At 46.5% G+C, this 25,009-nt stretch overlaps 1 protein-coding gene across 1 annotated transcript; it reads left to right on the forward strand.

Annotated features, from left to right (window-relative positions):
- Positions 1 to 11,360: 11,360 nt before the first annotated feature.
- On the forward strand, positions 11,361 to 13,330 carry LOC148479159 (E3 ubiquitin/ISG15 ligase TRIM25-like). Its single transcript, XM_088454909.1, has one exon. It carries the CDS (start codon positions 11,391 to 11,393, stop codon positions 12,957 to 12,959), a length of 1,569 nt encoding a protein of 522 aa, XP_088311035.1. The 5' UTR covers positions 11,361 to 11,390; the 3' UTR covers positions 12,960 to 13,330.
- The last annotated feature ends 11,679 nt before the right edge of the window (positions 13,331 to 25,009 follow it).

Genomic DNA, 25,009 nt, shown 5'->3' on the forward strand with positions numbered 1-25,009 from the left:
CCGCAGTGTGATTGACAGTCAGGGAGCGTTTGGGGGAGATAGCGTGGAGTGGCGGCCAAAACGCAGGATTGTCGCCACCATTTTCATGGCGTGTCAGTTACAGCTACTGTGACTCCGTACGCAGAAAACATGGCTCAGACAACTCGGTTTCCAAAGACATTCTGTGTGGCCATAGGGGTACTCGGAAGGGCGATTGTCGGAGGATCGGCGACCGATTCTGCGTCTTTGCACCAGACTCTTGAACCTGCCAAACTGCCAGTGGGCGTCGCAATACAAATCAGCGACATTTTCATATTCTCGCATATCCGCTGCCTACACAGATGCGGGAGCGGAATTAGCGTCCATCTCTGAATAATGCCCTCACTTTGCCAAATAATTACATGATAAACCGGTAACAGAATAGGACAGTCACACTTTTTGGGCACTGTCCTGCAGGACTAGGTAGTAGGTTTGGGGGGCTGAATGGGTGCCACGCGCAGCATCCATTTAGTTGTTAGGTAAAGCTGGGGGCAGGCCAGCTCTATAAAGGGTAGGGAACTACCAGATTCCTGGCGCTCATATACTAAAACTGAGTACCCGTAGTAACAAGCAGCAAGTGTTTAAAAGTTTACTGCAAACTTCAAAGTAAGAAAAACCTAACAGCAAAATAGACACTGCGCTAAACTAATGATGGGCACACACTATACAATTATCTGTCAGATATCTGTCCAATCTGGTTGGAATGAAAACCTGGTAATGTATGGGAGCAAATGACAATCGTCCATTTGCTCTCAAACACTGGAAAACAGACAAAAATGGTTGTTCAGACAAATTGGTTAAAGCACACAAATTGATCCAATTTTTGTTAACCAATTGTTTTTCGTCCGTTTTCCATGTTTAAAACCATATGATCGACTGTCATTTGCTCCCATACATTACCAGGTTTTCATTCCAACCAGCCAGATTGGACAGATATCTGACAGATAATTGTATAGTGTATGACCAGCATTAGGGTGGTGTGGTGTATTAATGAATAGAAAGGTGTCTATACACAGCTGATTCAATTGATAATTTTACTTAAGAAAATGATAAAATAGACACAAAGGGGCCTATTCATCAACACTAAAATAAAGTTTTTAAGGACATTTTCCTTAAATACCGTTATTTTAGTATTCATGAAGTATCTTAACACAGGAGATATCACTGATATCTCCTGGTTAAGTCCCCCTGCGTTAATTTCCACACTCCCCTTACATTAGTACGGGTAGTAGTAGTAGTATGGGGATGTGGAAATTATGGTATTCATCAAATTCCGAAAATTATGTATTTTCGGAATTTGATGGAGCTACTGTCCGCCACTGTGAGGTGGCGAATAGCAGGTGAGACTTACCTGCGGTCAGCTGGACAGGTACTCCACAGCTCCCTCCGTCATTCTGTTCCCTCCTCTGGCTCCGGTGGTTGCTCGGACAACTGTGTTCTCCCAGCAGAACACAATAAAGTTTAGAAAAAAAAACAAAAACGTTTTTTTTTTCTAAACTGTACTGTGTGCTGCTGGGAGAACACGTGTCAGACCAGCAGGATGGAGCCGGAGGCTGCTGTGTGGGCAGGTAAGTGCGGGACGGGGGGGATGTGAGCAGAGGAGGGAGGTTGGGGGGTTCACAAAATTACCGCAGCTGTAAGTAGTGCTGCGCAAGCGCTGGGTTTATGACTGTAACAGCGCATGCGCAGCACGGATTCCAGCTGCGGTAAGTTAGTGTAGATAGAGATAACTATCTATTTCCCGAAAAGCTGTCATCGCAAAAATGACAGCTTTTCGGAATAGATAGTTATGGAGAGGAGGAATGATGAATTCCTCCTGTAATTAGGTAGAACTCCATGCGAGTTCTAAACCTAATTACCTCCATCGAATTTAAGATATGATGAATAGGCCCCAAAGTCATTGACACATAAAAACAATCAAACAACATTAATCGACACAATGATACATATTAGTAACATGCAAGGCATGAATAAACCGTGTAGCAAATTATATAAAAGCAGCTAAAAGAAAGTCAATTGGTTCTAGATCAACAGTGTTGTTGGTAATTGATAGGACTGATAGGACTTGATATGTCCAGTACACTTAAAATTAGTGCACTTTATCTATCCATTTGCTATAACATTAAATGTAGTCTTCTTTAAATCGATACCTGTAGATGGACAGATTCTTAATTGTCTATACTGGCGTCCCAGCACAGATACTTGGTTCTGTTAGCCGCACTTGGGAGAAACAATAACAGAACCTCCGAATGAGCCTCCGGCTATTTCTCTAGATGCCGATATATCCCCAATTACAATACTGGTGTCAGCGGCCGGTGTAGTGTTTCCACTTTTATGTTGCAGGTGTAATATTGGTAACTTGGGAGTCTTGCCACTGTGGGAAGTCAGAGGGTGTGGGGCTCTGTAAGTATGGAGCTTCGCTAGCTGGCTGTAACGATCAGCTATCTTCCAAGTTTCTCTGGGCAGGCAGGTAAGCGGGTATCCGGCTACAATAGGAGGATTGTTACAGCAGCCAGAATGCTGGGCTGAAACGATAGCTTGACACAAGTTGTGTCTGGCTGACTTCAAGTCTCCAATTCACCTGGTTTTAATCAGCCACAGAACCTTTGTAATTCACGTCTCCCGAAATAAAGAGATGATAGGGCGAGTCTATCTAAACATCATACACCAGGGGGTGTGGCCTAGCAGACATGAGGACACACCCCCTTTCACATGCATGACGTTGGTTCACACATACAGTCCCGCTGCGACATATTGAAATGTTGGGAGGTTTGGCATTGACAGTGACAATTTTTCCGTCACAGTGTTCTCATACGTAATGTGAGATCCTGGAGAATATGCAACACATTTGCAACTGCGAGGCTACAATAAAATAAGTCAGTTGAATACCAAAATCTGCGCTTGGCAGCCATCTCGATAGGACGTGTTGTGTGGGGGCTCCTCAGCCCTAACGCCGGACACCTGCTTTCCCACCTCTCGGTCCCTGACTGTGGACAATCTGGGTATTCCCCAGGCGACCCACGTACCTGCCGCGTCCTGACTAGAGGAATCTGCATCTCTCGGGGTGGCTTCCTATACCTCCGATGACCGAGGCCTGTACCCACTGCCCAAGCCGGGGACTAAATTTACAAGCGCGGACACGCTAACGAGTGTCGCCACACGTGACCAGGCCGCTCACGCAGCAGAAGCGCTGCCTCTCTCTTCTCCTGCTGCCGAGCGGGGAGCGGCTGCCGGAGTTCAGTGTGGCCTCTGGTCGAGTCTTTCTCCCCACAACCTGCTGCTTCTAGAGACGGTCGGCGTCTGACCTCCGGAGGTGCCCATCATCTTGGATCCCTTATTCCCTGCAGAAGGTACTAGCGGGGGAGTGGTGGCCGGCCCTGGGGGTGCTCCTGAAGCCTAATCGGGGACCCTACTGTTAACCCCTTTCTTGCCTGGTGAAGAGGGGGTGTATTTTTGGGTCCTCTCCATTATGCCTCCTTACACTTAATACAGTAAATATAAATACTATCTGTATCTCCTGTCCCAGTTAGAGAGCTGAGTTGATAATTGCTCTGATACCTCCTTGTATATCACAAGTAAAGATTATTTTGACTTTCACATTATTATCTCAATTCAAAGTTACTACTCTGCAAAAAAAAAATCTGTTTTTATGCTCTGTGTGAATTCATAAGTGAGTGAACGTCCCCATCTTGTGGTCAGATTCTGCTAATGCAAGTTCTCAGAAGTAACTGCTATATAAGTCCTTGCCAAGAATGTTGGTCTTTCTGATGGCTGCCTGATACCTCTACGGGGTCTGGCAGGTGGGGATAACCGCTGCTCCTGCTCCACGATGTTACAGTAATTTATTTGACAAATCAAATTATACGTCTAACTGGTCGTAGAGAATGAAAGATACCTCATCTCCTCTAAACACTCCCATGACCTCGGATAACGAGGATCCTCTCCCCAGATACAATTAACCTGTTTCTCTGACTGTCTAGCCTCCTAGAACTCCTTTGCTGAGATCCATGCCTCTGCTATAACTCTACACACCCATCTTCTGACGCTCTAGGCTCCTAGAACTCGTTTGCTGAGGTCCATGCCACTGCTATAACTCTACACACCCATCTTCTGACGCTCAAAAAGTTTTTTCATGAGTCGACGAAGAGATCGGGGGTCGAAAAGTACGCCCAAGTCTTCCTAAGACTCCTCTAGAGCCGATCTACGTCGCTTTCTCCACTCCCAAAAAGACTCCGCCATGTGCGCCTACCCGTGTCCCTCTTCGCCAGCTAATTCTGCGATCTCGAATAACCCATCTGAGATTGAAGATATCTCAAGTATGCCTCGCCAAGGTGACCATCAGGATTTCCAGAAGGTCCTGCAACTCCTTAAAACCCTGCCCACTAAAACAGATATTCCTTCTAAAGCTGACTTTGCCTCTTTAGAAAATAAATTGCGGGAGGTGGTACACTCTGAGGTTACCTCGCTTAAGTCTGAGCTGTCACACCTGGGATCGCGGATTGTGGCGTTGGAGGAACGTGGAGAGATTGTGGATGACTTTCAACATGCTCTTATTGACACTGTCAAATCGCAAGCGGTAGAGATACAGAACTTGAAAGCCCATCTAGATGACCTTGACAGTAGAGGGCGTCGTAATAATCTGAAGGTCCGAGGTATACCGGAAGACATTTCCTATAATGGCCTGCAAGATGTATTAACAAAACTATTCAACAAAATCTTGGGTCACGACCCTAATGATTCCATTGTTTTTGATAGGGCACACAGAGCCTTACGTCCTAGAGGTCTACAGTCTGAGCGACCTTGGGATGTGATTTGCTGCCTTCAGTATTTTGCGCAGAAAGACGACATCTTGCGGAAAATGCGAAATTTAGACAACTTAAAGTTTGATGGTCATCCAATTCAGGCGTTCCAGGACCTTTCTTGGCAAACCCTGCAGCTGAGATGTCAACTCAAACCCTTAACGGATGCTCTACGCTCCCGCAGTATTAGATACAGATGGGGCTTCCTCACAGCCACTAATGGACGGAAGACGGTGAATCTACGCCTCTCTGATGACATCGGTCTTTTTTGCTCTACTCTGGATATTGATCCAGTTCGAGTCCCAGATTGGAAATCTTCTCGTGACAGTCTCCTTCCACCTCAGGCTCCTTCTAAGATGATGCCCTTTCAGAATGTGAGATCCCCCCCCCCCCCCCCCGGCTCTCGGAGAAGACCTTAAACTACTTCTCCTACCTTTACAACGTTCCAGGCTGTTGGATCATGAAGTTGTGGCCTTCTATATCACTTTCTCTTGGACTGCTGAAACGGACACATTGGGACTCTCATGAGCTTTGAATGGCTTATTTAGTTAAGAGAGATACACCATTGCCAGACTTTTTGCTTAAAAGGTCTGTGGGTTGCTGCCAAAATCCTCAGAAATGGGTCACATGAGTAACGAGTAACCAATGTTGCTAGAACTATTATAAAACTTGATCCAGTTACGATCCGAATGATATACAAAGCTTAATAGATCCTGTTACCTTTATATTTTACATAGGTCTGTTGTGCACTCTTAAGCTGTTGGGATGTTCTCCTATATTCCTTTTCCGAAAATTTAATGACCATGTAGATGGGTTTATGTTTTTTGTTTCTTATTTTATTATCTGTTATTTGAAGATATTCCTTCGTTCTCTGTGAATGATTCTAAATGCAATGTTAAATGTAACCATTTTGATGAATCTATTTAATTATATTTTCTTATGGAGCATTGCGGTTCTCCTCCCTGTCCGTCCCCTGTTGCCTCCTACACCGCAGAGTCGGATCCTGGTCCTAGTCGCGGAGCTGGTTTTTGCCATTATGTTGTCCAGGTGCGGTGTTATAATTATGTCTCTTCTTTTCGCTGTGTTAAGCGATTTTTGCTCTTTATATTACATTCTGTTTTTTTGTCGTTTTTTTCTTTTCCTTCTTTTTTCCTTTTCTTTTTGTATACTTTTTATACCAGAAATATGTAATAATATCAGATTATTATGTCCTACTGTTTTCATGTTTGCTACTCATGCCAAAGATTATGACTGTCTTAAATTTTCATTTGTTTTAATGCATATTTCTACCATTTACTATGGCTAACTTAAATATTATTTCTATCAATGTGAGGGATCTTAGGGCCTCATTCAGAGGCGGTTGTAGGATGCAAGCGGTCGTTCTGAAACAGGGCGGCCGCTTGCATCCTGAACGGCCGCCTCCATGTCGGTCGTTAGGCTGTGGGTTAACACCCACAGCTCTAACTACCGCTAAGGGTGATGGTCGCGATGGTCAAGACCATCGCGTCTCGGGGCTTATGACGAGACCCTAAGGTAGGGTCTCGTCAACCTTAAGCCCCAGGGAGCTTCCTGCTCTGTTTGAGCAGGAAGCTCCCCACTGACATCACTGATGATGTCAGTGGGGCTGCCCCCAAATGGCAAGCGTTCCGACAGGAACGCCTCCATTTGGCCGGGCACGCCCCCGGCCCGCCCAGCAAACCGGGCGAGCTGTCACTCAACATCGACAGCTCGCCTCATCTGCAACGAGACCCCTAGCGTCGGATCACCCGTCGTTAGCCGGGTCTCGCGCATGCACACGACGGAGCCGTCTTCGTCCTGCGCATGCGCACTGGAGCAACATCGGCCCGGTCGCAAGCTCGTAGAGCTAACGACCGGGTCTGAATAAGCTCCTTAATGTCCCTGAAAGGAGGTCACAGGTATTAAGAGAATAGAAAGCTGAACACGCTGAGGTGGCATTCCTCCAAGAAACGCACTTCAAAGGAGGTACTGCAACGCATCTCAAGAACAGGGACTTTCCTTGTGGATTCTTTTCCAATAATCCTGAGGGCAAGTCTCTGGGCATTGCAATTTTATTTGCTAAGCATATTCCCATTACTGACATCACTTGTTTACCACTGATTGCAGGCAGGGTCTTATTAATAAAGTGTAAAGTGTATACAGGTTTTTACTTTTGCTAATGTATATGCACCTAACAAAATCCAACCGGCCTTCTTCGAAGGGGCTTTGAACCTTGTCCAGCCTCATGTTGAGGGTATACTGGTTTTCGGCGGAGACCTTAACTGGTCTCTAGACCCACACCTAGACTCCTCCAACCAATCACCTAGGTATTCTGATAAGTTTCATCGTAAGGCGAAGAAAACTCTTCACGCACATCAATTAGTGGATATTTGGCGCATCCAACATCCTACTACACGAGACTGTTCTTTTTATTCTCACCCCCACAAGCAGTACACTATCGTCTAGTGTGTCCCTGGCAGGGTGTGCTCAATGTCGTTCATGACATTGAGCACACCCGCTGAACGATATAATTAACGATATCGGTCAGTGCCTGCCTCTCTCCCCCATTCCCCAACATGCAGCAACCTGACGAGATCGTCAGGTTGGCCTGCATGTTTACCCGATGAACGACAATGACGAACAACCCGCGGGAACGCGCATCGTCGTTATCGTTCATCGTTTTGGTGTCAAATATGGACGATATAGTGAACGACTGAACGATATCGTTTATCGTTCAGTCGTCCACTTTATTGCCCAGTGTGTATGCACCTTTAGTCTTACACTTCCATCCCCTCACCCAACATGTTTTTCTTGGAAGCTGAACGAATTACTGCTTCAAGACCCTTATTGCCGAGAACTGATTCGGTTGACTTTGGAGGATTATATAGCCTCCAATGATCTCCCTGATATGTCCAAGATAACAGTTTGGGAAGCACATAAATGTGTTTTAAGGGGGAAGCTAATTCAGCTGGGGTCTTATTTAAAAAAGCAACGCTTAGGGGCAAAAGACGCCCTAGTGAAAAAGATCCAAGCTTTAGAACTAACACACAAATCCTCCCTTTCCCCTGAGACATTCCAAACACTCTCTGATGCACGTCATGAGCTTAATATGCTTATGTCCGATAAAATTAAATCAGATAGCCGTAAATGTCGCAGTCAATACTTTCTTTGGGGAAACAAATCGGGGAGACTCCTAGCTAGGGCGCTTCGTGACCAACGAGCAGCCACATTTATTGCCCAAGTAAAATCACATTCTGGCTCCCTATGTAATGCCACAAAGGATATTGCTGCTGAATTTCAATCTTATTATTCCCAATTATACAATTTAAGAGATCCCAGGAAGGGGAATGACACGCTCTCACACCAGGCTTCCATTAGGGCTTACTTGGAGGAAATCTGTTTTCCTACTTTATCAGATATAGACATAGAATCATTCGAAGAGCCATTCACTTTAGGGGAGTTAGAAACAGCGATCAAATCAGCACCTAACGGCAAGAGCCCAGGCCCGGATGGGTTTACAATAGCCTATTACAAGATGTTCGGAGAGGTGCTTTCCCCCCTGATGCTCCGTGCTTTTAATGAAGTCTCAGATCTTTCCTGTTTCTCTTCCCAATCTTTGCTTGCCCATATTTCAGTGATACCCAAAGAAGGCAAAGATCCTACCCATTGCTCCAGTTACAGACCCATTTCCCTGTTAAACGTCGATTTAAAGCTTTTTGCTAAGCTAATGTCTAACTGTCTCAAACTGTTTCTCCCCAATCTGATCCAGTCAGACCAGGTGGGATTTGTCCCTGATAGTGAGGCCAGGGACAATACTACTAAGGTTCTGGATCTGATCCATGAGGCCGTCTGTAGGAAGATCCCAACTATACTTCTGTCTACAACCACTGAAAAGGCGTTTGACAGGGTTGATTGGGACTTTTTGATGGGGGTTCTGGAGCATTTGGGTTGAGGTCTGATGGGCATTCAGAGAATTCGAGCTCTTTACTACACTCCATCTGCGTGTCAAGATTAATGGAGACCTGTCTGAACCCGGTTTTAATCTCCAATGGCACTCGACAGGGCTGCCCCTTATCACCACTTGTATTTGTTTTATGTATGGAGGTCCTGGTTTGAGCCATTCGTCTTAATAGTAATGTAACTGGGCTGATTGTGGGAAAGAGGGAATACAAGTTAGCCAGTTGCAGACAATCATTTGGCGGTAATTACAAACCCACGGACTTCAATGCCTAACATCCTTCAGGAGTTTGACCGATTTGGAGCTCTTTCCAATTTTAAAGTAAATTTATCCAAATCTAGTGCGCTTAATCTCACAGTAGGTCAGGAATGCATAAATGATATACAATCTTCCTGTCACTTCGCATGGCATCCCCCGTGTATAGAATACCTTGGAGTCTTTCTCCATAAAGATCTTTCTCATGTATTCTCTTCTAATTTTCTCCCTTTGCTTTCTAAGTTGCGAGCAGATCTTTTTACTTGGCATCCCAAGAAGATTTCATGGACAGGTAGGATAGGAGTTATTAAGATGAATGTACTTCCTAGGGTCCTTATCTTTTACAAACTCTCCCAATTACAATACCTCGTTCCTGGTTTACTTCACCGGATTGTTAGGGATTTTGTTTGGGCGGCCCGCAAACCCCGCTTCAAACATGAGATACTTTACAGGAGAAAGCACTTAGGAGGTCTACAATTGCCACATTTTCTCACATACTACCATGCAATTCTAATTATGAGGGTGATGGAGTGGGGTAGATTATCTGATTGAAAGCAGTGGATGGATATTGAGGCAGCTTCCTTTACTTCAGCAGATTTAGGTTTTCCATGGCCTGCGAACTTTCCCCCGAACTTCCCACCCCTTACTGGGCCCAATCATCTCCTGTTGGGGTCGTCTACGCTCACACCCCCTTATTTCCCCTCCCCCTTCACCTTTAACCCCTTTATTTGGTAAACCGGCATTTCCTCCCGGAATCCCAGCAAACTCATTTGTATTGTGGCGTGCACAGGGGATTCTTAAGATTAACCACTTATTTGGGGGATCGGAAATTATGAGTTTTCCCTCTGTACAAGCTAAATGGGTCTTGCTTAACAGTGAGATTTGGAAATATCTTCAAATAAAGCATTTTCTCTCAAAACTGGGTCCCCCTAATGCATATAGGAGGGGGACTACTCCATTTGAAAATATGTGTGTAGCTCGGAAGTCTCCGTCACACCCACTATCCTCCATCTATACATGGTTGATTGAACGCCTTTTCTCTGTTAGACCTAAATGTAGTTCTGATTGGGAATTGGATCTACAGGGAATAATAGGAGAAGATGATTGGCCAGAAGTCTTCAGAAATACTTTCTCCGCATCTACAAATGCGTTAGTAATGGAGACACACTACAAAGTCCTCTCACGATGGTACCGTTGTCCTAGCCAGCTTTCTAAAATGTATCCAGGAGTTCCTAGCACTTATTGGAGATGTGGGATAGAGAGGTGAACCCCTTTACATACCTGATGGGAATGCTCTTCTCTTAGACCTTTTTGGGACAAAGTAATTGAAACGGCAAGTCTTATTCTTCAGGAAGATTTGCCTTCTTGCCCTAGTTTATGGCTACTGAATCTTATTCGGAAACCCCATGCTCACTTCAAAAAGTCTCTTTTACGTCATATATTGAGTGCTTCCAAAGCTGTGATCCCTGTCCATTGGAAGAACAGGTCGACTCCCTCCATGTCAGAATGGTGTACACGTCTTAATCATTATATGGCTATGGATGATTTCATTTTACCCCATACAGATAAGGGCCAAAACTTCACGGTGACCTGGTTTCCATGGTTGCATTACAAGGAGTCTGACCATTATAAGACGTGGTTATGTAGGATAATAAACAGTCCCTGATAGATATCCCGTAGTCCATTAAAAGTAGATGGTCGGATGTATAATTTTTGCTTCTGGTATGAGGTTTTTTTTTTTTTTTTTCACCTCTTTTTAATTTTCCCTCTTTTTTTCTTCTTTTTTTTTTCTTTTCATTCTGATTGATGTAAATGTTTTTGATATAGGTTTTGTTGTAAAATGTGACCATATTTTGTTTTATTTTTAGCAAATGGATATACCAAATGTTGATTCCTCTGTTATGCGACTAATTTGAATTTTCTATGTGAGAGATCTGATGTTTGTATTATGTTATGGTCTTCAATAAAAAACATATTGCGTAAAAAGAATACCAAAATCTGTATTTGATTTTAAATTTACTTAAGGTGTGAATCCACTAGCAGATAGAGGAACGACAGTACGATTACAACATCGTACAGTCGTTGATCGTTCCTCATCCTGTGCTGTGCCTACACTGAACGATATGTCATTCAGTACAGGCAGAAAAATCATACAGGGACTTTCCTTTTGTAAGTTTTTACACTATCTTTGGCTTTTAAAGCATTTATTGCAGCACTTTAACCAAAAGGAATGTAAAGGGAAAATCAGAGAGTTTTGAGATTTTGACCAGGAAAAAAACGGTTGTACCAGGGAATTACGAGATTTTCAACTGGAAACACTGGTCAGAGAGTTTCACTTTCATTTCTCTCTCCTGCTGCCAGCGATGGCGTCTGCTGATCTGAGACAGGAGCTGGACTGTTCCATCTGCCTGAGCATTTATACAGATCCTGTAACCCTGAGATGTGGCCACAACTTCTGCCGGGTCTGTATTGATCGTGTGCTGGATACACAGGAGGGGTCTGGAGTTTATACCTGTCCTGAATGCAGAGCAAAGTGTCAGAAGCGTCCTGCACTGATACGGAACATTCCTCTATGTAACATAGTGGGGAGTTTCCGGTCTACTCGGCCAGATCAGAAGGAGACTGGGATTCTCTGCACCTACTGTGTGGACTTTCCTGTACCTGCTGCTAAATCCTGTCTGATGTGTGAGGCTTCTCTGTGTGATAAACACCTGAGTGTACACAACAAGTCAGCAGAACACGTCTTATGTGATCCCACCACTTCCCTGGGGAACAGGAAATGCTCCGTCCATAGGAAGATCCTAGAGTATTACTGCACTGAGGACGCTGCCTGTATCTGTGTGTCCTGCTGTCTGATTGGGGAACACAAAGGACATCAGGTGGAGTCACTGGATGAGGCCTCTGAGAAGAAGAAGGAGAAGCTGAGAAATGTTTTGCAGAAACTGACCACAAAGAGAGAGGAGGCAGAGAAAAGAGTCCAGAGTCTGCAGGAGCGCAGGAAAAATGAACAGGGAAAAGCAGCTGGTGTAACAGAGACAGTCACTGCCCTGTTTAGAGACATCAGGAGACAGCTGAAAAACCTGGAGAAGAAAGTCCTGAGTGAGATCTCCAGGCAGGAACAGCGTGTTTCACTCTCAGTCTCTGATCTGATCCAGCAGCTGGAAATAAAGAAGGACGAGCTGTCCAGGAAGATGCGTCACATTGAGGAGCTGTGTAACATGTGTGATCCAGTGACTGTCTTACAGGAACCAGACACAGGTGACTTGTGTGATACTGAGGACACAGAGAGACATGATAACCAGGTCCATGGTGCAGGAGATCTGGATATGGGTCTCATTTCAGGAACATTACACAGAGGATTTTCTGATATAATAACAGGTATAAATACAGGGATCTATGTGCAGGAAGCTACAGACATATTACTGGATGTAACCACAGCTGGTAATGATATACATATATCAGGTGATGGGAAAACTGCATCATTGTCACTAAACCAGAATCGCCCAGTAACACCAGAGAGATTTCAGTGTGAACAGGTAATAAGCACCAGGGGATTCTCCTCAGGGCGACATTACTGGGAAGTGGATGTCAGTAAATCAGGAAGATGGAGGGTGGGGATGTGTTATCCCAGTATAGACAGGAGTCAGCGGCTCATTGGAAATAATAACAAGTCCTGGTGTTTGAGGTGGTATAATCAGTACTCGGTGATACATCAAAATAAAGAGACAAAGTTAGCTGGCAATATCCCCTGTGACAGAGAGGGGATATACCTGGATTATGAGGCAGGTCAGCTGTCCTTTTATTCTCTGTGTGACCCCATCAGACACTTACACACCTACACTGCCACCTTCACTGAGCCCCTTCATGTTGCATTATGGGTACTGGAAGGTTGTATAACTGTATCTGGGGGAGTCAGGAGTTGGGAGAAATGATCTGATATTAAATAAATAAATGTGACAAGAGACTGGTGATATCACAAGGGGGAATATGATTGATGGAACATTCATCCAATAGAATGTCGCAGTGGGTGGAATTACAGCTGAGCTACTCCCCGAGTGTAACCAGTGTTTCTGGGTGTTTTTCTTTGTCAGTGTGTTAGAAACTTTATTTAGAAATCTCTGTGGGATTTCTACTCTAAACTATGCATTATATGATTGACAAGCTGCTGGCGTGTAGTGGTGGCGACAGGGAATGATCCAGAAAATGGGGGCATGTCGGCCTCATTTCCTGGGCATGCCAAATCCAGTGGCCCCAGCAGCGTGGCTTTGCCTGACTCTGAGTCGCCTGCGGGTTATACAGATGTCCGAAGGGCCGAGTGATGTTCATACAGTGGATGCATCTTTGGATGCAGCCAGTGGATCACAGATGCCGGCTTTGGGTGTCTTTTTACACAAGATGCCTCCTGTGGCTTTTGCACATTTTAGCGCAGCCGCTGGGTACGAGGCGCGGTGCTTTTATCGAACATCTCGGAATCAGGCTTATAGTTCATGCCCCATTACTGAGTAATTCCATTGTCCACCATGCCAGAGTAACAGAGGTATGAGGTATAAGGAATGATCTTGTGCCTGTGATGTACTATTACCCATTACCAGGGTTGCCATGCCATTCCAATGGCACTTTGCAGGCTTCGTGTTTAATTGAATTGCTCCCTTCCACTCCCTGCCACTTTATGAGTGTGGGAAGGAACTGTACAATCTGATGGGAACCCACAAAGACATTCAAACTCCACACAGGCTCGGGCTTTGTTGGTAATCAAAAGTTAGCAGTGCTTTGAAGCAGCAATGCTAACTACTGTGCTGTGCTATAGTTGTGATTGGCTGCAGTAACTGTCTGTCGGGCAGTGTGTACCCTATTACTGCAGTCAGTGACACACTAGCTCCTATTGGCTGTGATGTATGCAGGGTGTGAATGGAATGTTAGCTCTGAAGAGTTTCTTCTACTGAGAATTGTAGTCTAATGCAATGTTTTTCTATATAATACACATAAGAACTTCAATATCCAGCATGCTTATCTGTATTAACTTCATATTTGTCAGGATCCCTAAATGTAATTATTATCATTTTATATTATAAAGGGTCTTGTTATACAGTGCTGCATCTTTATATCATCTCCTGTATAACACCACCCTCTACAACCAACAGGCACTATCTCAGCAGTGCTATATAACTGATGTAACCCCCTGGTTGCCAGCCTTCAAAGATTTAGCTGAGCAACAAAAATTGGCTAGCCCCATAGTTTATGGTATAAAGGATAGACAGTAAAAAGGTTGACAATGTCTAGATAGACACCAGATGTTAGACAGGGACAAAAGGTCAACAAACTGAAGGTTGACGTGAAAGAAGGTCAACAGGTACAAATGGTCGACTTGAAAATGGTCTACACACAAATGGTCAACATTTTTTGTTCTAGCCCTAATCTTTACCCTAACTCTTCTCTTGGTGCCTAACCCTAACCCTCCCTCCTGGTGCCTAACACTACTCGTCCCTTCTAGTACCTAACCCTAACCCTCCAGTAAGTGCCTAACCCTCCCTCCTTGTGCCTAACCCTAACCGTTAAGATAGGTGCCTAACCTCATTGGGGTAAGTGCCTAACCCTCCAGTAAGTGCCTAACATAACAAAAAAATATGTGTCAACCATTTTCACGTCGACCTTTTGACCCTTTCGACCATTTGTACCTGCCGACATTCTTCAATGCCGACCTTTAGTGTGTCGACCTTTTGTCCCTGTCCATCTATTGACTGTCTAACATCTGGTGTCTATCTAGACATTGGACATTGTCAACCTTTTTACTGTCTATCTATAGTCCGGATACCAGCCCCATAGTGGGCTGCATAAAGATGGCCACCACTGACCAATGGGGAACCAGGTCACTCTTCACAAGAAACTAAGGGGCTGAAGAGTAATGGAAACCATTGGATATCCAACATGTTGAAAATTCTTGATTTGCCGATTCCAGACAAAAAAATCATCGGGATCTGCGAATCTGGGATTTTTAACAAGCTGTTTTTCCCCGATCCGCCGATGGATCACCAATCATCGATGGATGCCGATCCACCTATCGGATCATGGATTGAATCAGCAGAACTGGGAATCAGACTGCATAAGAAAAAGGGGTGATATAAAGATGGAGGTAGCTTGCCAGGGAGGAGGAGCTGATAAAATGGACATTTTGGTAGGGATGGATAAAGGTTCAAGGAAGAGGAAGGCAAGAAAGGGACGTCGGGGTGCACCTGGCTGAAATGTCCAAAGCTACCTATGACATCCATGTAAATTAGCATTTGCCTGTTATACACCAGAGGCGTAGCCAAGTTTGTGGTCAGACAATGGCTGACCACCATCCAGATGATGCACATTACTCCTCCTCCCCTCCTGTCCATTTGTAAGGGTCATGCAGCCTGTTGCTGTGATGTACTGTACGGTGACCACTGGAGGCTTTCTTTCCTGTATGGCAATCACTGAGTCCTGGCTGTGGGCCTGATGATGCAGAGATTTACATAAATCCGATATTTGCATAAAACTCTGACATGTGCCAATCTGGTTCTACGATGTTGGTCACAGTGCTCCCAAAACCACAGCATGATTGACATGCTGCTGACATTTGGCGGTGGATTCGTGGAGCATTCTGCAAAAGAGCTGTAGGCCCCATTTCCTGGGCTTTATAAAGCGAGTGGCTGAGTCCTTGGACAAATTGTCACTGGCGTTATTTACCTGGACATCCTGAGTAACCTGAAGGTTACTCCGGTGTCCAATGGTCACGCAGAGGGATGCGATGCTGCATCCTCAGATGCAGCAGCGGATCACACAAGCATGAAGGAGACGGCTATTAACAATAGACGTCCCCTGGGGCATTAGCGTATTTACACACAGCCGCTGTGTTCATCTCAGAGAGAATCAGACCCATATCCTCAAGATTGTAATTCAACAAAACACTCCATAACACTACGCTTTAACAATCTGCACTCGCTAAATAATACTGCAGTACTGAGCTTGTTGGGTACTGTTGGTGCACTTGTTGCAGGACCTGGGCACGTGAAATGCATGAACTGAAATGGAAAGTGAAACATAAGCCAAGTAGTTTAGAAGTCTGCTTGGCTTATGTTACACTTTCCACTTCAGCTCATACATTTCAGGGGCCCAGGTCCTGCAACAAGTGCACCAACAGTACCCAACGAGCTCAGTACTGCAGTATTATTTAGCGAGTGCAGATTGTATTGAGGACCTAAATTGTTGTCAGCCACTGCAGGCTGTTTGTGCCACTGAAAGGTGTGCCTGGGTGAGAGAAAGAAATCATCTCCAAAGCAGCCATTGTGTATCCAGAGGAATTATTGTGGATTGTTACTGTATTTTAGGTTGGTATTTGCTCTGTTGTCATTTTATGTAACTTGTGATTGCCTCCAATTCTTTTTGTTCCCTTACCACTTTACACGCAACTTTGCCTGCCCTATAATAAATGTGCCATGGTGGCTTTTACAAAAGTGTTGCGTGTGTGCTGTCCTTGAGTAGGTGGATCCAAGGGGTCTCCAAAGTCGTCCCCTGGTGGAAGATTCTCCTATGCGCATCCACTCATGACAAGAGGAAAAGACTTGGGTGGAGGCGCTGTGTCACTGAGTGGTAGGAAGTGAGGACATACACAGACGCACAGGGCCTGATTAAGACCCGCTCGCGAGCGCTGAGCGCTCGCAAGCGGGTCGATGGTGCCCAAGTGCACATGCGCACGACGGACGCATGCACGAGACCCGAATAACGATGGCCAAGCCGTCGTTATGGGTCTCGCACCAAAGGGGGCGTGCTGTCGATGGTGAGTGACAGCACGCCCCCTTTGGTGGGCTTGCCGGGGGCGTGGCTGCCGAGACGGAGGCGTTCCCATGGGAACGCCTACCGTCTGGGTCCGGCCCCACTGACATCATTTTGTAACCCCCCTTCAGTGTGCGGTGTGGTACATAGGTGCATTTGGAGTGATACACCTCCTATTGCCTCAGGCTAGCTCTCCAGGGTGTGGGCAATACCTGAGAAGGGGGTCCCTGCCCATGCAGGCTTTATAACAGTCACACATATAGATACAGGTATAGATAGACACATGCAGCAACAGTTCTATTGAATAACTTGGGCGCCAGACCTTCTCTTATAAAAATAAACCAATTTATTTCTCTCCTCCTGCACATGACTTTACAGGACAAGAATATGGTTACAGCAGCTTCTCCTCTCCCTCCAGCTCATATACTTGGCATGTCAGATGGTATATGACAATCTTATGGATATGGTTACATTGCATCACCCTCTTCTTCACCAGCACAGTCTTTAAGCATAGTCACAATGAATGCTTTGCATTTTACCCACACAGGTCCACCTGGCCCTTTGCTGGCTGGTGCCTGTAGTTCTCCACTTCATATGTGCAGGTCCACCTAGCCCTTCGCTGGCTTGTGCCTGTAGTTCTCCACTTCATACGTGCAGGTCCACCTAGCCTTTTGCTGGCTGGTGCCTGTAGTTCTCCACTTCATATGTGCAGGTCCACCTAGCCCTTTGCTGGCTGGTGCCTGTAGTTCTCCACTTCATATGTGCAGGTCCACCTAGCCCTTTGCTGGCTGGTGCCTGTAGTTCTCCACTTCATATGTGCAGGTCCACCTAGCCCTTCGCTGGCTGGTGCCTGTAGTTCTCCACTTCATACGTGCAGGTCCACCTAGCCCTTCGCTGGCTGGTGCCTGTAGTTCTCCACTTCATACGTGCAGGTCCACCTAGCCCTTTGCTGGCTGGTGCCTGTAGTTCTCCACTTCATACTTCAGGTCCACCTAGCCCTTTGCTGGCTGGTGCCTGTAGTTCTCCACTTCATATGTGCAGGTCCACCTAGCCCTTTGCTGGCTGGTGCCTGTAGTTCTCCACTTCATATGTGCAGGTCCACCTAGCCCTTCGCTGGCTGGTGCCTGTAGTTCTCCACTTCATACGTGCAGGTCCACCTAGCCCTTCGCTGGCTGGTACCTGTAGTTCTCCACTTCATACGTGCAGGTCCACCTAGCCCTTTGCTGGCTGGTGCCTGTAGTTCTCCACTTCATACTTCAGGTCCACCTAGCCCTTTGCTGGCTGGTGCCTGTAGTTCTCCACTTCATATGTGCAGGTCCACCTAGCCCTTTGCTGGCTGGTGCCTGTAGTTCTCCACTTCATATGTGCAGGTCCACCTAGCCCTTCGCTGGCTGGTGCCTGTAGTTCTCCACTTCATACGTGCAGGTCCACCTAGCCCTTCGCTGGCTGGTGCCTGTAGTTCTCCACTTCATACGTGCAGGTCCCCCTAGCCCTTTGCTGGCTGGTGCCTGTAGTTCTCCACTTCATACTTCAGGTCCACCTAGCCCTTTGCTGGCTGGTGCCTGTAGTTCACTTCATACATGCAGGTCCACCTGGCCCTATGCTGGCTGGTGCCTGTAGTTCCACAGCTTCACACACATCTCACATAACTTCTTTTGCACTCTGCCTCTTCTTTGTCTCTTCTAAGACAATATACAGAGTGTCTCATACACAGTCTGCCTCTCTCTGCTCCCCTTCTCTATCACATGGGACAGCAATATACAGACTTTTCTATTGCAGCTATCAGACGCTCAGCTGCTGCCCATCCCTATCCTACAGGAATGGCTCCTATAGCCACACTGCTACCACAGTGACCCCCCCTTTAATGGCTGCTGGGTGGCTTTTATGCATAAGGGACTCCTCTGGTACCTTAACAGTAAAAGCTCCTGGGAAATTCCTCTTCCCCATCTCTTCAACACATATACTGACATCTCTTACCCCTCTCATGGGTGCTGAACACTTCACTGGGCTGCTCACACTGCAACCTTCCAGCTCTTTCTCTGTGGTCTCTCACAGACTTTATCTCAGTGGTCTCACTCTAGACCTATTTCTCCTTTGGCGTTAGATGGGCATCGTGGCAGTCACCACGGCCCCGCCAATCTCCCCCTGCCAGGGGAGCACAAGGGCTACATTTCTGCTTCCAGCTCTGAAGCTTCCCAAAGATGTCTGCTCTCTCCCAAATTCTTCTTCCCAACTCCCTTTGTTCTCTCCCCCTCCTCCCTCTGCTCTGCCAGCTACACACCCAGTCTTCCCACCCCTGCGTGTCTATCTCTCCAGCCCCTCCTTTACCTGAAAACTGATCCGGGTCTCAGGCATGTAATATCTACAACAGGAAGGAAGCTCTAACACTGAGAGGGGTGTATTTACAAATACCATCCCTTAGAGGGTGTTACACAAGTGATGTCAGTGGGAGTGTTTTTGGCTCTGATAGAGCCAAAAGCACTCCAGGGCTTGCGGCCAACGAGACCCTACCGCAAGGGTCTCGTCGCAAGCCTGATGGACGCGATGGTCTTGACCATCGCGACCATCTTTTTGGCCGCTCGCATAAGCTGTGGGTGGTCACCCACAGTTATGCGAGCGGCCAGGAGGCCGCTCCAATTTTAGGTAGGACGGCCCTGATTCAGAGCGAGCACTCTTGTCAGAGCGTCCGGCTCTGAATCAGGCCCACTGTACACAACACCCTGTCCTGAGATGAGAAATATATTAATAATGTAAGTCACCCTACTCTGACACCAGGTTAGTCTATGTATTAAGCTGGCGTTATAACGAAGGAGCTTTGTACATGTAGCAGTGAGGGGATATAATGTGCTGTGTGCTGGACGGTGTCAGTACATACATGATACATGTATGTACACTTTACATTAACAGAGCTTAATATGTGCATAGACTGTAAGCACCAATAGTCTCAGCTTTTTTAGGAATCAGTCCAACAGGAACTGGAGCGTGTGACTGTGCTGCATGATCCTGGGGGGGCAGGAATGTATTATTGTTAATCCTCGATGGACTGGGGGGTGTTATGCCGGTTACACACCATGCGATTCATTGAACGATCTATCGTTCCGATGCGGATCGGAACGATAGATCGTGCGGATCGCAATAGTGTGTACGGACTATCTGCGCGCTCCCCCGGTCGTATGCGCTATTGTCCAGTCGGCCATGCTGCATGGCCAACTGAACGATATCGTATGTGGCGCCGTTGCAGATTATGAAGGACAGAACGAGGGAACGTTCGTTTATTACATCGCCCAATGTGTACCCGCAGGCTGACATTTTGTCCAGGTATACATTGGCAAGTGTATACCCAGCATTATATTGGATGGAGCAGAGCGGGGGAAGGAGGTTAGGATGCAAAGGAACAGGGGGGGAGGGGTGGGAGAAGCAGAAGTCAGAGCTGGGAGCGGTAAGAGGGTGTGTGTCTACCGTTTGTGGCTGTGCTGTTGTGGCTCCTCGATTTTTCCACTTCATAACAGCACTTAAGGTGTCTATCCATTAGGCGACCTGAAAGTCAGAACGTCTAGCGTTCCCTCTGTCACCCCCTGCTTCCCTCTCTCACCCCCTGCACCTCTCTCTCACTGAATCGCTCTGTCACCCCCTCCCCCTCTCTCTTATTCCCTCCGTCACCCCCTCCCCTCTCTCTATCTGTGCTTGGACAGAGCCGGGAGCATCAGGTCCCGGCTGCGCTGCAGTTTCAAGTTAGCACCGGCCGCCAGCCAATCCCAGGTCACAAACCGGCTGCCAATCAAATGAAGGGGCGGCTTTTTTAATCTGCTGCTGTCCGCGAGCCAATCGCGGCTCACGGACCACCAGCCAATGAGAAGCTTGATGTCCACATAGAGCTGCTAATATAGTCTAGCTTAACCTATTACCCGCCGTACCATGAACCACTCGTCAGGTTGCTTTTCGTGAGAGGCTTGAAAACATTTTTCACAAAATTAACTTTATTGCTTAGTGTTTTTCCGACAAACACAGCATCTACCCTGAGTGGTGGATGACACGTAATGATCGCTGGATGATCCAGAAATGTCAGAGCTTACTGGAGCACTGGTACCGCCTTTTATTTTTTGCAAAGTCCAACTCTAATGGTAACAGAGGCAACTTCATTCCGAAAATCCAAATGGCTCCAGGTTTCCTTAGAGCCTACGGCATGACAATGCAATCTCCAAAGTTTTATACTGAAAAAAGCATGACAAACACTACACAATATAACTATCACAGGCGTGCCAGTTGCAGCTAAAAGCAAATGCTACCGTCTGCAAAGTTTTTTATGACATATTTACAAGCAGCAGATTGAAAATTACACATGATTCAATAGCACTAGCATGTCACAACATACCTTCTACATGACGCATATCAAATGTCCAGCGGCTTAAACAAATATTTAAACAGTTACAGCTTCACAAAGCTGATGTTCCACTTGTGGAACGTTGATGGGTAAAAGATTAATTGCACTCCACAAAGTCAAAATTGTCAAAGGAGGGACATATGAATATGATAGCTGTTACTTAAGCAGATATCATAGAAAGTTGGATTGAGTAAAAGATTAATTGCACGCCACAAAATCGAAATTCTGAAAGGAGGGACATATAAATATGATAGATGTTAATTAAGCAGATATGAGATATCATAAAAAGTTGGATGTCACTCAGTTCACGGAATCGGTATGAAATACCGCCGGCCGCAAGGTTCAATTCCCGGCAGCGCCTGGCCGACAACAGCAGAGTTCCCGGCAGCGGAAGCCCGACAGCGCTGGAAATCCTGATCGTGGATAGGTAAGTACTAACTAACCTAACCCCCTAACCCTAACCCTCCTTAGGGGTGCCTAACCCTAACCTCCCCCCCAAGTGCCTAACCCTAATCCCCCCTCTAAGTGCCTAACCCTAACCCCCCCTTCCCCGCTGCCTAAACCTAAGTCCCCCAGGGGGGTGCCTAACCCTAAGTCCCCCCCCTGGGGGTGCCTAACCTTAACCCTCCCTCCGCTCTGCCTAACCCTCCCGGGGGAGTGCCTACCCCTACGTCCCTCCCGGGCGCCCTAAACCTAACCCTTTCCCCCCCGCGGCTGTCCGCTCGCGGCGCCCGGCATCCCTTCGAACGGGATGCCGGGCGCCGGTCTCCCGGCGTCGGGGAAATGTCAGGCGTCTACATATAGACGCCCGGCATTTCATACCTCACCGGGATATGACAGTCGGGAAGCCGGCTGCCGGTATTAAGGCAGCCGGCTTCCCGATTGTATACCCAGGTAACACAGCTTTATACAAAAAGCCCTACTCCAGCGGATAGATGTCAACATTTCACAGCGCAAACCCTATCAAGACAATCAAATAAACAAAAAATACTCTAAATAGTGATTCCCATTGCTCCCCTTCACCATGACACACCGTTGGAGACCCGATGACGTCACGCGTGCCCCGCAGTACCGGTGTGATGATCGTCTCCAGGGGGCATGGCCTATCTTCTGACTAAGTATCACCATAGTGACCAATGATACAAAACGCTGCAGAACAAGAAAATGCTAATTCTTAAACAACAAATGAACAGACAATATGTAGAAAATGGTCAGAGAGAAGTAAATGGTTATAAGCAATTATAAATATTATTCTGGCATAGGATGAGAATTGTTATCAGGATGGGCCAACGTTTTGCATAAGCAAAATGAATAGAACTGTCTCTACTGGTAAACAGCAACCAATGGTGTATCTAGCATGGGTGCAATTTGTGCAGTGCGCACACAGGCCCCTGGGTCCAGGGCGGCCTACACACAGCACACCCTGCACCCATATAAATATACTTACTGCTCCGTCAGCCCGGCACTGGCTGCAGAGCTGCAGAAATCACCGGGAAAATGGCTTCCGTGGCCATTTTCCCGTGATTCGCGCATGTGCAGTAGAGATGTCCCAAGGACGCAGCATGGGCGCTATATTCTCGGAGACCTGCGAATGCGCAGTAGACTCTGTCTACTGCATGTGATGAGAGGCGGGATGCTTGACGCGTCCCACCCAGTAGATCTTACCTGAATGGGGGTATGCGAAAGTGTTTCCAGTTTCCAAAAAACTGCAGGTTATGCAGCCTATGCATGTGAAGTTGCCTGCCGGACGAGTTAGGCAATGTTCTGTGACGTTTCTTTTTAATGAGGAGACATCATTGTGTACTACTGTATCTTTAATGTTTTTTTTCTTCTTCTGTAGGAATCATGGGCGTAACTACCATCAGTACAAGGGGTGCAGCTGTTATGGGACCCAGAGCTTAGGGGGGCATCTTCCTTATCAGAGTTACATGTTTTATATACATTTTTTACTATTGTGTGGTAAATAGGGGCCCTTACAAACCTTTGCTAATGGCCTTAAAATACCTAGTTACACCCCTGGTAGGAAGGCAAAATGGGACAATCCTTTAGACTGGGTAGTTGGTGGTCTGATGTCACAATGGGCCATGTTTGTCTAGCAGCCTGTACAACCTTCTTGCTAATAGGGGTAAAATCCTGGGTCCAAATGATTCTTTTTAAGTCCCCTTCTGTATGTTTTTTAGAGGATAATGCCTCATCTCTTGAATTGAAGGCTTTTAATTTGTTTTCTTGTAAAATTCCCTTTGTCACGGGCTGGGAAATTGGAAGGGGTGGACCCGAGCTGGATTGAGTGACAGAGACACCTGGACCAGAAGGGTGTTTGAATTTAGATGGTTTAATGTAATTCTTTAACCTACAGATGAAAGAGGACTAACCGAGTGATGGTAAATAAAGTCCTTGGTGCAGAGATGCACAACTGCAGATACTTAAAACAAACACAAAAGTCTATGAGGTTCAGAGGGTACTGTGGAGGAGAATTGCAGGGTTAAATACTGTAGAACTTGTAGATGAGTTGAATACTGAGTTGAATACTGTAGCAGAGTAGAATATATCTCCGGGATGGAGTATTGCAGGATTGGGAAAGCACTTTGAATAGAACTCCGGGATGGAGTGTGCTGGATTGGGTGACCACTTGAAATAGAACTCTGGGATGGAGTGTGCTGGATTAGGCAGGAGTACTCCCGGCTGGAGTACACAGGAACAGAGTCACAGGTGAACTGGAACCGGAACTGGAAACAGCAGGGCTCAGAAGCATAGGTCTGGCTAGAGCAAGAGCACTATTGTACTGGCAATGAGACAGAGTCAGGGAAGGGCTTTATACCCCTGGCCGGATGGTGATTGGCTGGAGTCACTGGAGAGCGCTGCTGGCTGGATGGGGTTGGATCACCTGACCTGATCCAAGATGGTCGCGCCCATGATCCGGATGCCTGGCATGCAGAAGCACAGAAAGTGCATGGAGAGGCAGCAGGAACAGCTAGGCAACCGCGGAGATGCAAGGAACCACCTTCTGGCATAGGCCCCACTCTGGATTCCCCTCAAAGCAGCGGCCGGCGACTCAGCAAGCCGCGATGACACCAGCGCACGGGAAGATGCAGGGGTCTCTGACGGAGGTCTCTAGCACGGTTTGTGACACCCTTGTTCAGAACTTGTTGAGCATGTTGGTAATCTGTGGTTCAGCATGTCCACGGTCACTACAAATCCGTAGTATTCTTAGAAATTGTGAGGAAGGTAGCTCATTTTTGGAGGCTCCCGTACGGTCACTTGCTCCATGTAATAATGTGTTACGGTCAGTAGGTTTTCAGTAGAGAGTGGTCAGTATTTTCAACTCTGTGTTGAGAGAGCCCTCAACATCCAGATAATTGATTTTAGACTTGCTGCACTGCCATGTAACTTTGATAGCAGTGTCTTGTGTTGATTTATGTAATTCATTGGAGTTGGGGCATGACGTGGTGAAGGGGAGTACTTGGGAATCACTATTTAAGGTATGATTTTTGTTTGTTAATTTGATTGTCTTGATAAAAGGGTGTGTGCCATACTTGCCATACGGTCATCCGGAAAAGTAGGCAAGTCTCCCGCACGCTCCTCCGCAGATCTATATGCACCTGCTCGGGCAGCTGGTAAAGCTGAATTGTCAACTTCAGCTGATCCATTCAGTCGATTAGTGTCATATTCTGTCCATCATACTTTTGTAGATTACTTATGGTGGCTCCTACGGGCAGGTGCCTTTGGAAGTATTTGGCTTGGTTGGTCATTCTTGCTGGGGGTGTCTTCACCGCGCTTCGGATCCTGCACTAAATTTAAGAGATGCAC

This window comes from Taudactylus pleione, unplaced genomic scaffold (assembly GCF_031769625.1).
Source record: "Taudactylus pleione unplaced genomic scaffold, aTauple2 ptg000634l, whole genome shotgun sequence".
Classification (NCBI taxonomy): domain Eukaryota; kingdom Metazoa; phylum Chordata; class Amphibia; order Anura; family Myobatrachidae; genus Taudactylus; species Taudactylus pleione.

Coding starts and splice junctions, on each gene's coding strand:
- LOC148479159 (XM_088454909.1), top strand. CDS start 11,391: ATGGCGTCTGCTGATCTGAGACAGGAGCTGGACTGTTCCATCTGCCTG.